The sequence below is a fragment of the Gopherus evgoodei genome, chromosome 7 (genome assembly GCF_007399415.2).
Source record: "Gopherus evgoodei ecotype Sinaloan lineage chromosome 7, rGopEvg1_v1.p, whole genome shotgun sequence".
NCBI lineage: Eukaryota > Metazoa > Chordata > Testudines > Testudinidae > Gopherus > Gopherus evgoodei.
In genome coordinates, this window is record NC_044328.1 from 15,297,141 (window position 1) to 15,310,296 (window position 13,156).

The window sequence follows — 13,156 nt, forward strand, 5'->3', positions numbered from 1 at the left end:
TTAAAGGGCCCGGGGCTCCCCGCAGCAGCCGGAGCCCTGGACCCTTTAAAGCGCCGCTGGAGCCCTGCTGCTACCACGCTATATGCGAACCCGTGTTATATCAGGTCACGTTATAGGCGGGTAGCGGTGTATATTGCTATATTAGATGCTGGGCTGGTATTAGCCTACTCCACTGGATCTAGGCAGATGGATTGCCCCTCTGCTCAAGCACATGGAGATATTTCAACGAAACATTGTAGAAGGCGTTAAGAAGAGCCCCTGCTTTCCTCCATCACACCAGACCAGCAGACATTTCCTTGGCATAGTCTATCACGCTGATGATGCTTTTAGGGTATTTCCATGTGGCAAGCAGGAACCTGCAGCAGCGAATCTCAGAGCCCAAGTCTACAGACTCAGACATATGGGGCTCATGCTACGGTGTTAAAAATATCTGTCTAGACATTCAAACTCGGACTGAAATGTCTATACAGCTATTTTTAGCACCGTAGTTTGAGCCCCACAAGTCCAAGTCTGTAGGCCTGGGCTCTTAGACTCACTGCTGTGTGTTTCTGCTTGCCATGTAGACGTACCTCTAGAGTCCTCAAAGTGCTGCCTTCACGTTCTCTCATGCTCAAGCAATGGAACTGCATGTGAAAGTGAGGAAATACATAGAATCACAGAACCACAGGGTTAGAAGGGAATGCAAGAGTCATCTAGTCTAACCCCCCTGCCAACATGCAGGATTTATTGTGTCTAAACCACCAGGACAAATGGCTATCCGGCCTCTTTTTGAAAACTCCTAGTGAAGGAGCTTCCATGACTTCCCTAGGCAGTTTGTTCCATCGTCCTATTGTTCTTCCATGATCTATGAAAGCTCCCAGAAAGCCCACTGACGTTTCTGCAAACTCTTTCCCTGTGCTCAATAACTGCCTGTGGGATTCACAAATCAAGAACAAATACAAGCATTTCCTATTAAATATTCAAGCCAACAGCAGGATCCTGAATTTCACAATGCTGTAGAAGGGGACAGACTACGCTGATCCTGTGTACATCTTCCTATGACATCATAAATTGTCTGGAATCCCCACTACTTGAGAGATCACATCTGTGTCTCAGTGTGACACTTGCCAACTGCTGGATTCAAATTAATAGTCCCTTTTTGGTGTAAAAGAACAGAGCTGGTCAAAGAACGTTCTGTGAGAAGACCGTGGCCTTCGGAACTCACTGGGCTCCTTGGTGTGTAACAGCCTGAAGATTTTGGGGGATGCTGCAGGACCTACCTACCTGTTTTCCCATGGGAGTTGGTGGAGAAGGATTGTGGGGAAATGAGTTGGAGAAGACTTCAGACAGGAAATGCTGAATGAGTGGGGAAGATCATTCTCTTTGAATATTGATGGATGCAGCCCTTGTGTGTGCTGTTTTGAATGTAAAACTTCACAATGCATCAGGAGTTGTAGATATTTAAAATTAAGTAGTAAGTTAAGAGGAAGGTTGGTCCTTGTGATTAAGACAACAAACTGGGGCTCAGGAGATCTGGGTTTAAAATTCCACCTCTGCCACAGACTCCCTCTGAAATCCTGGATAAAGTCACTTAAATCTCTCTGTGCCTTGGTTCCCCATTGCTCACACCTTTCACCTGTCTTGACTATTTAAAGAATGAGATTTTTTTTAGAGAAGGGACTGTCTCCTACGTGTTTACACAGTGCCTAGCACAACATGGCCCGAATGTCACTTCGGTCACTATGAAGATAAATTACAACACAATTTAAGAAAAAGCTCTGCAGATTATCTGGAGATAAAGTAGCAAGGGAGGGAGATGATGAAAACACAATATTGAGAACACACACCTCGGTTACATTTTTCCAATAGTTTCCTCTGTTCATGAACTTCTGCTGTCAGAACAGCTTTTTCTTCCTTTACTTTATTTACCTAGAAGAGTATAAATAAGATACAAAAACAGATGAATAATAAATTAGTGAGAATCTAATTAGCAGCATAATGTATTATTGCATCTTATTTTACATGCAAAGATTTACTTTGAATAGTTGATTTCTGACTGGAGGGTTACTTTCGACTTCAGACTGTAATTTTCAAAGGCGTTTAAGGGCGTTCCCCACCTGACTTATTGATATTTCCGTTCTCGATATAATATTGTTTTCAAACGTTATGAAGTACTGCAGAACCAAATGGGTCTTTTGGAGATTGAATTGCCCACTTTCATGATACACACCAATTACATATTTGCACTTCTACATTGTCTTTATCCTGACAGATTCCAAGGTAACAGGTTAAAAAGTTATTAGCTTACCCACTATTGACTGAATTTTAACACAGGCAAGCTACAGTTATGCAATTTTTGGAGTGCGGAGAGGGACAAAGGGAGGGAGAGGATGTCTCTGTTTATTGTCCAAGAGCTTTTGATTGGCATATTGAATGCAGGTGTAGGGCAGACAGCACAAATGATTATAAGCTGTGATTTGCATCAGTACAGCTTACTCTAGTATGAAACAAAGGTACATGCCACCAGCTCAAAACAGCCCCTTTGCCTGTCTAGTTACATTGATGAGTGACTGCCGATAGCTAAAAATCAGGGAAAGACCCACCGCAGATAACACCACAGTTTAGACCAGAGAATAACAATCCTTGGTCCACAAAGCCCTTCCTGGACATCCACACAAAATCAAAAAATTTGGGAGTCAGGGGATACATTAAGGTGGTCAATGAAAGGACCCGTCTCTTATGAAGTGGTCCATAGTAAAAGACTGGTGAACCCTCCGATTAGATAGTATTCAATTAACTTCACAACTGACAGTTTTCAACCAACACTACATACAAAAGGTACTGAATGCACACTAATGGTCTCGCCTTCCATGATACAATACATACTTCTTCAATTACTTCTACAAGTTTGCGCCTCAGGTTTTCCAGTTCAATAGCCAAGGTCTTCTTTTGCTCCTTAACAGATATAATTTGATCTCGCAGCTCTACATTTTCAGGAGGGGAAAAAAAAATATTTTTCATCTTATACTCGAGGAGGTGGGGTGGGGAATCCAACAATTATGTGGATACAGCCGAGCATGAAACACACTGGGCTGCAAAGACAAAATATCAGTCATAGCCTTGGTTCCATAAATACATACACAGACACATGCTTCTCTCAGGTGTCATACAACAGATCTGCAACGCGGCTACAGTTTCAGATTTGCTCTACCAAGGTAATCTCTCTTGTCCAGTTCTTTGGTCTTTGCTTTTACTGCATTCTACTGAAAACTCTCTTTCTGCAAGGCAACATGCTATTATGAGTGCAATGCTGCCAGATGCTGAAGACGCTCAGTCCCCTCAGGAGATGCTCAGCACCTCACAAGATGAGGCCATGTGGCAACAGAAAAATATTTTTAGAGGCTGCCTGTAAAACAAATTAATGCACTTAAATTCCTTTCAGATCACGATCTCTTTCTTGTCACAATAAGATATAAACAAACAACAGGCACTTAATACTTTGGGAGGTTTTCTGTGAAGAAATACTCCTGAATAGCTGCCAATTTATAACCCTTGTGACATTATTTGAAGTGAGTCAGCATATAACCTTTTTACTGATAGAAGAGCTAATTCTAGTAATTTTCTCAGAATTTGTTTCTTAATTTACTTCAGATTTTGATAATTAAATTACAATGGAATAAAACATTTGATTACAATCAATTCTTAATGGGAACATAAGGGTTTAGTTTAAAATTGTTGCTTAACACACCAAAAAAAAAGGAGACACAAAGATACAGACTTACTGGTTCTATTAGTTCTCACCAAACCCTCTCATTCCCCACCTGCCTTCCATTTTTCATAGTGCTGCTGCTCTTTGAATACCAAACTATTAGCTTCAACGTCTGTTCCTAGTCAATTGCAACTGGGCAGAGATGGTTGCTGGACATATTGGATATCGCATATTGGGAGCAGGGATTACAATTATTTAAAATCCCTGGAAATATTAGGCTTTTCAAACGTTTTCTTTTTGTCTGAAAGCAGCCTCCACCCTGCTCTCTCTGGGATGGGCACCCAGGGAACTTTCCATGCAAGTAGCTGGGCAAGTACATTGGAAAGGATTGGGGGTGTTTTCTGTGTGTTGTTTTTGGAGCAAATCAGCAAAGATCTCCCTGCTTAAACAAATGTGATCTCCCTCCAGCCAATGGGACAATATAACCCCTCCTACTACAGTGACTATTATACCACTGCTAAAATACTTTGCACTTCCATTCAAGAATCACAAATATTTAACAAATGTTACGGAAGACTCCCAGCACCGATGTGAGATAGGCAGGATTATTTATTATCCTTCTACTGTGCAGAACGAAAGTCTGAGGCACAGGGAGATTGTAGCTTGCTCAAGATCTCACAGTGAGTCAAGTGACAGAGCAGGGAATAGAAACCAGCTATTCTAACTCCTGGAAAACAGACCATATTTCCTTCTATAATGGCGTCTTCAACAATGACAAGAGATACAATGCCCTTTCCCCCCACCCTCACTGTGCACATGCTTACCTGAACCTTTCACTTTTCAGTTATTCTCTCCCCCTCAACTTCCTTAGTACTCTTCTCAGTACCCAACCAGACTTTTCCCTGCTCCCTCTCTTCTCAACCTCCAACAGGATCCTTGGCTTCTTTCTCCAAGGGGAAGTACTAGGAACTCTGGAGTTTGATCCCAGTTCTGACAGCGATTTGCTGTGCAGTGTTAGACAAAGCATTTAATTGCTCTGTGCCTCAGCTTTCTCGTTGGTAAAATGGGGAGAATCATACTTCTCTACTACATGGGGGTGTTTTGACATTTATCTAGTTCATGTCTGCAGTGTCTGATCTTTATATTCAGACTCTTTCTTCACTAGCATAGGCTGCACCAGTATAGTAATTAAGTGAGGTCACACAAGTTAAACTGAGAGTAATTAACACGATTAAAACCACAAACACTCTGAAAGTAGTAGGATTACTGTTATTGCAATTAGAAAGAGTAGAGGTTCTCTTAAAAAGGGAGCATTTTAACCTGTCTCATAATGCTGAATTGGGGAAATCCATACATGTCCTTTGTTAGAAGTCATGCCATCATAATCAACACAAGCTTATGCAGAATCAGGCTGGGAGGGAAGCTCTTATTCCAGTAGGGACTGCTTGCAAAAAAAGAAGAGAGAGCTCAGAAACTTACTAATAAAGCAGAGTTCTCTGGGATAAGCACCTTTTGTCACCCTCAAGCTTTGCTGTTTGTGCCAGTGCCAAAGTCCCTGTTTAACTCATTTATTTTGATAGTGCCTCATGTAAAGTTAGATGGACGCAGGAAATATAGAGATACTAAATGAAAGATGACAAGGAACGCTGCCTTGCATGCCTACTGAAGAAACTTTACACAAACAGCAGCTGAAATAATGCCATAGGTGACCCTGCCCTCAGTCTTTCTGTGTATGTAAAAAGTAACAAGTGACTGACCTATCACTGTTACTAGACTAATGCAAATGTTTATTTTATTGAGTCAACAACACTGAAATCTCTCACCTGAGTGTAGGACTCCATCATTGCACTGTAACTTGTTCTACAGTATGTGTGTTTGAGATAGTAACAGTTATCCTGCACAGTGCAGTCTATTCAACAGCAGAGCTCACCTTTCATTTGCTGTTGACAATACACCGAGCTGCACGAACCCGAGCTTCCTTCGGTTTCTGTGGATGAATCATCGTCATCGATGTTAATTTCTTCTGTAATGATATCTGGCCCCAGTTTAGCCATATACAACATGCTAATTCTTTTCAGGGTCTTATTTTCTTTGTTCAACTGAAAAGTAAAGATACACACAGTACTTAGCCAAGTATATATTTTTTTCTTCTCTATTTTAACCAGAAGATTTATCAATCATGCAGCAAGCAAGACAAAATGATATTACTTTAAAACACAGCACCTAACACTAAAGAGGGGCCCAAACCATGAAGTTTGGCCCCCTATTACTCTGAAGTGGACATTATGGTTCAGTCAGGCCCATTTCTTACTTCACACAGGAAATGTTTCTCTGGTACTCCTGGTTAGTGAATATCCTAGATAGGCTCAAATCAATTAATTAGCATGCTTACTTTAATCCAATATATTCTTTGTGATAGCTGTCACAGCTCCTATTCTTCACCATACATTGGCATTAATAAAAGTGCTAATCCTAAAGAAGTCATAATTAACTTCTAATTACTTTGATGCCAGAGTGTTAACATCATAGGTTCAATATATGTAAAAAGACAATCATAACACAGAATTTAAATCATCGAATATAATATGGGTCATAATCACAGGCCAATGCCCATCCCCAGTAGTTGGGTTGGATGCTAAGCAGATGCATGGCTGGGAAAGAACAATGAGGGAGCTTAAATGAAATCCTACCATGAAGCAAGCTGGCAGGAAGAACTGGAGGATCCAGATAGCAAAAGATTCTTCGGTCTCCCTCCCAGCCTCTACTTGGTTGATCCACATCTGTATTCTGCCTGCATGCATGTAGCCACCCCCCCCAAAGGTAACCTCCACGATGCACAAGGGTTGTGCAATGTTTGCATGCCCATGTGCCAACATCCAAGCACCCCTCTCTGCCTCCACAGAGATCAGGTCCAGATCTGCCCGCAAGGACACGCAATGCACCCTGGTCTATGCAATCTGAAAAATGCAGCCAGAGACCATACTTCCTCCTCTGATTAGAAGGGATACCTGTACTGGGGAAAAGATCCTGAATTCTTTACCTAGGCAAAACTCCCTTCCATAAACATGGGAGATCTGCTTGAGTACAGAGCCTCTTCAAATATATCTCATTTCCAAAGACTGAAATAAAAGAAGCATGAGGAATCTTGCATGTTTTAATTAGCACATACTAACAAGCACATCAGCCCTACTGGACAGTGCAAGTCTTTTAACCACCCATGTATGTCACTATGTACGTTACAAATAATGAACAGAGGAGAGGAAAGTTACATACATAAATTACTTTTCTTAGTTATATGCTGATTGACTACCTTATGAATTCTAATATCTTGTCATTATGCAAACAATTAAGTAAACACCTCTGGAAAGTACATTGCTAATGCATCTAAATTAAAGAGATTTCTTGTTGGTGTGATTTCTGCCACATCCGAAGTAGTACTCTGGGCAGGCAAAAAAAACAGCTGGCATTGCTAATGAAAGTTGGTTCAAAATTGCTGTAATCCATTTTCTGATGAAGTGGCTCAGATGCATTTTGCACAACCAAAAATACATAACACAGAGATAAAAACATTCTTTAATAATAATGTACTTCTGATTAGATGGAATATAGAAAATTACACACTTGGTAAATTCATCAGACTAGATGCAATCAACAGAGCACTGGAGGTCATCTTTTGCCTGCCCTTGGTTAGCTTTCACGAACAATCACCTGAAATGTAATGCTTTGGCCGACTTTTTCATTTGATTCAGATACTGAGATGCTCATTATTCCTTTATGTCACATGTGGGATAGTTTTAAACTTGTTTACCATTTAGCCCAAACACATATAAAATGGACTATAAAAAATAATGCTCCATGAATTACTGGTATCTTGTTTAATGTTCCAAAAGCATAACTAAACAGACACTTCTAAAAGGAGGGCACCTTCCATCAAAACAACAGATACATTTTACAGTGTTTCACATATGAATTATAGCTTTTACTATCTTAAAGCTATTTCATATCTCAAAGAAGGCAAACAGGCATCTGCTGTGCTTACAGAGACACACACACACACACACACACACACCCAACACCCTTCATTCAGAATAAGATAATGAAATCAGAATACAGATATAACTGAACAATTGTATTAATTGTTCTCACCTTAGAAGCCAAAGCTTCAGCACTTTCACGGCAGGTCTTTTCGATTTCAAGGTGGTTCTGCATACAATTTACTTCCTCGATAACCATGTGAGAAACTAGAAAATGGGAAAATGTGCTTATTACAAAGCTGAAAAAGCTGACTAATTTTTTACTGTAACTGACACACTCATCCCATGATTATGACTACACTGTCTTCCACATCAAAAACTTTTTAAAATGGTTTTGCAAATCAGAAAAGCACAACCCATACAAATGTATGTAGAGAGGAAAGGTTATGAAAACAGAATGAGAGATATACTTTGTAAGCAACAATCAGAATATTATTAACCATGCTAGCAAAATGATAATTACAGAAGTTTCAGATAGCTAAAAGCAAGTCATAAATTGATAGATTTTTAAGGCCAGAAGGGACAATTTTGACAATAATCATCATTTATTAATTGAATTGTAGTAGCACACAGGCACCCTAGTTGGACCAGAACCCCATCATGCTAGGAGCTAAACAAAGAAAAGAAGGGGTCGGGGAGTGGAAGGGAGAGAGTCTCTGCTCCAAAGTGAGAGTTCCTTCAGAACACAGAGCACTCACATGGAGTAGTACCTTACTTCATAAGTGGGCTCACTGACCATTCCAGGCACAATGTACGATTCTGTTGTTGGCTGAACACTGTATTATAAAAGCCACAGAACAGGCATGCCACACAGCTTAGTTAATACTGCTGCTGAAACTTTAACTTGGGCATTTCCTGACTTTATTTGTAATTGAAACTAGGCAACTGGAACAATGCAATGACAAAAGCTTTTGTATTTTAATTATTATTTATGGCTTGATTTCTCTCTGTGCCTGGCCCTGTACTAACATAAACGAAAGACTTTACAACCTGTGCTCCCAGTCCTGCTACAATACACATAGGCAGACCCCAACACTCATATGGATCCTTTTGTGGGATTGGGGCCTAAATAAGATACAGTGATGATCAGATAGTAACACACAACAGAAATATCCACATTAGAACTTTTGAGATCATGTCAGAGTGATTGTGAAATAGGTGATTTGGTATCTGAGCACCTCATAATATTTAAATGCATTTATTCTCAAACCCCCATAAAATAGGGAAGTACTATTATCCCCATTTTAAAGAGGGGAAACTGAGGCACAGATGGACTAAAGGGGGATTTTCAAAGCACAGATGGCAGTTAGGTGCCTAACTCACATTGACTTTCAGTGAGCGTTAAGCACCAGACACCGTTTATGGCTTAGAAAAGCTCTCCCCTCTAAGCGACTTGCCCAAGGTTACACAGGAAGTCTGTAGCAGAGTAGGGAATTGAATCTAGGTCTCTCAAGTCCTCAGGTTAGCATCTTAACCACTGCACCATCTTTACTCTGGGGGCTAGATTCTGACACCCTCAGTGTCCTGGGGCCCTGATTCTGCAGCTGACTCTGTGGTGGCAGATTGCTTTCCTTGCATGGAGTCAACTGCAGAATCAAGACTTTAATATGGAAATAGGACTATTCAGACTATGATATCACACAATATCAGTAAGGACAGCAGAATTTAGCTTGAAGACAGAAAAACTGAAAAATTCATTTGTATTATTTATCACCAGGAAGATACAGAATTAAAACTTAACAGTTTCACACACTAAAGAAATAGATATATTTTATTCCCCCAAAACAAGCTTGAGAATTGTGACTGGAAAAATATTTTCAGACTATGTAGTTCATTAGACAAAGATATAAAAAAATGGGCACTACTAGACCCTACTAGTGCCCAGACACCACACAGATGGGCACAACACAGATGAAATAGTTTAGGAAGATAGCAAAGTGCTGACAGTTGAGAAGTTTTACCACTATTTTACAAACGTACTTTTGCTAATTCTATTTAGTCAATAATGCAATAAAATTTTATGTTTTGAAGTTAAAAATAACTTGGAGACTATGGGGCAAGTCTTTGGCTACAGGTGAAAGGGGAGGCCATGCAAGTTGGGCCAAAGTGACCTAAAACACTCACCCTGACGTTCCCTGATTCTGGGACCACTATGTGCAGCGTTAGTCCTCCAGCATAAATAAGGCTTTGTCCACACTACGAACCTTTTAACAACACAGCTGTGCTACTACAGCTGTGCTGCTAAAAGGCGCGCAGTGTAGTCGCTGTCTGTCGGCAAGAGAGAGCTCTCCTTCTGACAAAAAGCTTCCACTCCCAATGAGCAGCAAGCAGGAGAGCATTCCTGCAGACAAAGCGCTGTTCACACCCGTGCTTTTCAACTGAAAAACTTCTGTCATTTGGGGGAGTGTTTTTTTTCCACACCCCTGAACGAAAAAAGTTTGTCATTCAGTTTCCAATGCAGATAAAGCCTTAAAGTAGCCCTTTGTCTGTCTGCTCTAATTTCTGCTGGCCATAAACAGCCTGAAAAGACCAAAAGAACAGCTGGATATTTGCAAAATATTGAGGAATCCTGGCCAACAACCTCTATCTATCCTCAGACCACGTCCCCTAAAACTGGCAGTAGAGAGAAGAGGAACATGGGAGTTCCTCAATCGTTGTGGAATCTCCTGTGCTGGGGTGATCTTTCTGTGGCCAGTTATGCTTGCTTAACAGAAAGACTACACTATTGGCATGGAGCAAAGCTGCTGCCCTTCACTGGAGGACGTGGAGGAATATATTTTAAAGAGGAAAACTTAAGAAATTGACTATTGGTGCTTTTCCTTTTGTTCTTGTTGCATCATAAACTCAGAAATTGAGGATGGATGGATAAATTATACTGGATATATCCACCAAGAGGGAAAGAACCTTATCTCAAATCCTGCATGCAGAACTAGTTAAAGTTAGGAAATCAGAACCAGGTCACATAGAACAACTAAAGATTACTCTTGGTTCACTTAAGCTTAATTAACCTGCAATTATGATTACACTCAGGAAAAAAATTCTTTCCAAATTAAATTCAAAAATATATTACTTCCTAAATCTGCCCGAAGTTCTTATTATGTTAATATTAAAATTCATAAAGCAGCACTAAGTGGCCAGAAACATCTCTAACCTTGACGTTTTTTCAGGGGTAATAATAATCTGCAGCAAATGCAGGCCAGCCAAAAACCACTTAACTAATTAGTAGTTGCAGTCACCGAGAAAACATGAATCAACACTGTTATTACAAGTGGCACATTTGAGTGGCATCTAATTATGACTTGATGAGCACGATACTTGCATTATCAACATTACTACTGCATCCCATCAGGGACTAAAAGCTGCTGATGGCATTGACTGCGAGAAACTCCCACTCAATGGGACGGCAGCACCCAACAATCTCCTTGGCAGGGGCACCCTCACTAAATGACACGTTAAGCATAATTACTGGTAGACATTGTAAATAAACAGGATTGGAAGTGAAAATTGTACCAAGTGCATAAGACACAATCTGACACATTGGAAGTGGCAGCCTTAATTGAGAGTTTCTTTGACTGCTCAAGATCATTTCAACTGCATTTCTCGGAGGACAGTGATTATAACTGTGGAGACAGACAGCATAATGGTATCAGCACTGCTGACAGAGCAGTGAATTAAATTGTATCTGCTGTTGTGTGAAAGCCTTGATGAGAGGTACAGATCCTTAGTGGTCTTATCATTATAACACAATGGTCATGTTGTCATCAACCTTGCTGGCTCCAATTGAAAAGAAATGATTGTGTGTTGAAGCTTTCCCCCCCACCACCACCTTCTATCTCTTGTGCTGAATAGAACCAATTTTCAGAGAGCTATGAAATCACGCAATAGGGCCTAAAATGCAGCTGCTTGGCATACAAACGGGGCCCCATTAAACTGGAATCACACACAATATGTGTTTATGCCAGGAGAACAAATAGAAGCTGAGTACAGGCCAAGTTTATTCACAGACACAAAGCCGGTGTAGCTCTTCATCAATATAATTGCCTTTTATATTGTCATTTAAATAATGGACTCTATTATTGCCTTAAAATCCTAATATTCCTGGCATTTTATCACTATGTTTACAAGGTATGTTCTTTAAAAATGTGAAAGGAAGATAAAGGAAACCTATAAAATTTTACATCAAATATTACTTTGAATTTTAAGGCTTAACTATTTGACATTTTTGTCACATTCTGGTATTCACAGTATCATAACAAAAACCCAAACAGGCTGTGTTTTTTTCCACAGGAATTAGACTTCTTATTTATGAAGATCCTTGCCTTATGGAGCAATTATACAAGATCATTTGAGGATAGTAAAAGTTACCATTTTTTAAGTTTGTTTTCTATAACTGTATTTGTGAACAATTACCAAATAAAATTTAAATTAACTTAGTCTCACACTGTATATTTCTGTGTGTGCTTTCCATGTCCTGTATTTCTAAATGGTCATCATGCATTGACACAAACCAGACATAACAGACCAAAATCCCATTGTAATGGTCCCTCATGAGGAGCTATTCCACTAGGATACTTACACTCCCATTAGCTGTGCTTTGTTACTTCCAGATACCACACAATGTCAATAGAACCACTACCATAAAAGTGTAAAACTGATCTTGACATTTTTCACAGAATAATATATGACTTGCTATAAAAATTACCAAGGGACATCGATAATTTCTTTTCTTTTAGCAGCTTGACTCCCTTCCCACCAAAAAACTCCAGCTACTCAACTTACATGGGTATAATAGCTATTCAGTTTACAGGTGTATAATTCCAGAATAACTCAGCTGAGGAGACAGAGCAGAATTTGGCTACTATCTTTTGAGCTCTTACTCTAAGTGTTCATATTCCCACTAAAATGCCTACTTACTTTTTTGAAACTCTTCAAGTTTTTTGACTGCCTCATCACGCTCTTGTTTAATTTTGTCGCACTGTACCGGGGAAGAGAAAATAAGAATTCAAGTAAAACTGTGAACATGGTCATATAATTAATAATTTGTACAATATTCATGTAAAGCCATAGGGATAGGGTAAGGAGAGATAACGTATATGAATCTATAAAGCAATCATCTTTTTGCCCTCAGTCCCCTGAGATCTGTGGAGCATCTGTATTTAAAAGTTGTTGTCCAAGATGTTTCAAATCACAGCTGTAAAAAAAACCTCTGGAGTTCAATCAGTTTTCTTACTAGTGTACTGTTACTGAAACAAGTACAGCTAGTCTGCAGTTATTTTAGAAGTGTCACATTGACTGGTCCAGATGTTAGTAAATTCTATCCTACATTTTACAATAATAAAAGTAACATTAATGGCATGGGAGATATACATTATATTTATCAGAGATGCCAACCGCTTTTTTGCACACTGTCCTACATTTCTATACAAATATACAT

General features: G+C 39.7%; 1 protein-coding gene across 3 annotated transcripts in view; it reads right to left on the reverse strand.

Moving 5' to 3' along the window:
• The window catches only part of SHTN1 (shootin 1), a 99,631-nt gene that overhangs the window by 61,360 nt on the left and 25,115 nt on the right, over nucleotides 1–13,156 (reverse strand). For all 3 annotated transcript variants that reach the window (XM_030570750.1, XM_030570749.1, XM_030570752.1), the window contains exons 3-7: nucleotides 12,637–12,697; nucleotides 7,835–7,929; nucleotides 5,619–5,787; nucleotides 2,866–2,963; nucleotides 1,827–1,908 (exon numbers count right to left, since the gene is read on the reverse strand). In XM_030570750.1, the coding sequence (XP_030426610.1) occupies nucleotides 1,827–1,908; nucleotides 2,866–2,963; nucleotides 5,619–5,787; nucleotides 7,835–7,929; nucleotides 12,637–12,697 (505 nt within the window). The remainder of the gene's footprint in view (nucleotides 1–1,826; nucleotides 1,909–2,865; nucleotides 2,964–5,618; nucleotides 5,788–7,834; nucleotides 7,930–12,636; nucleotides 12,698–13,156) is intronic.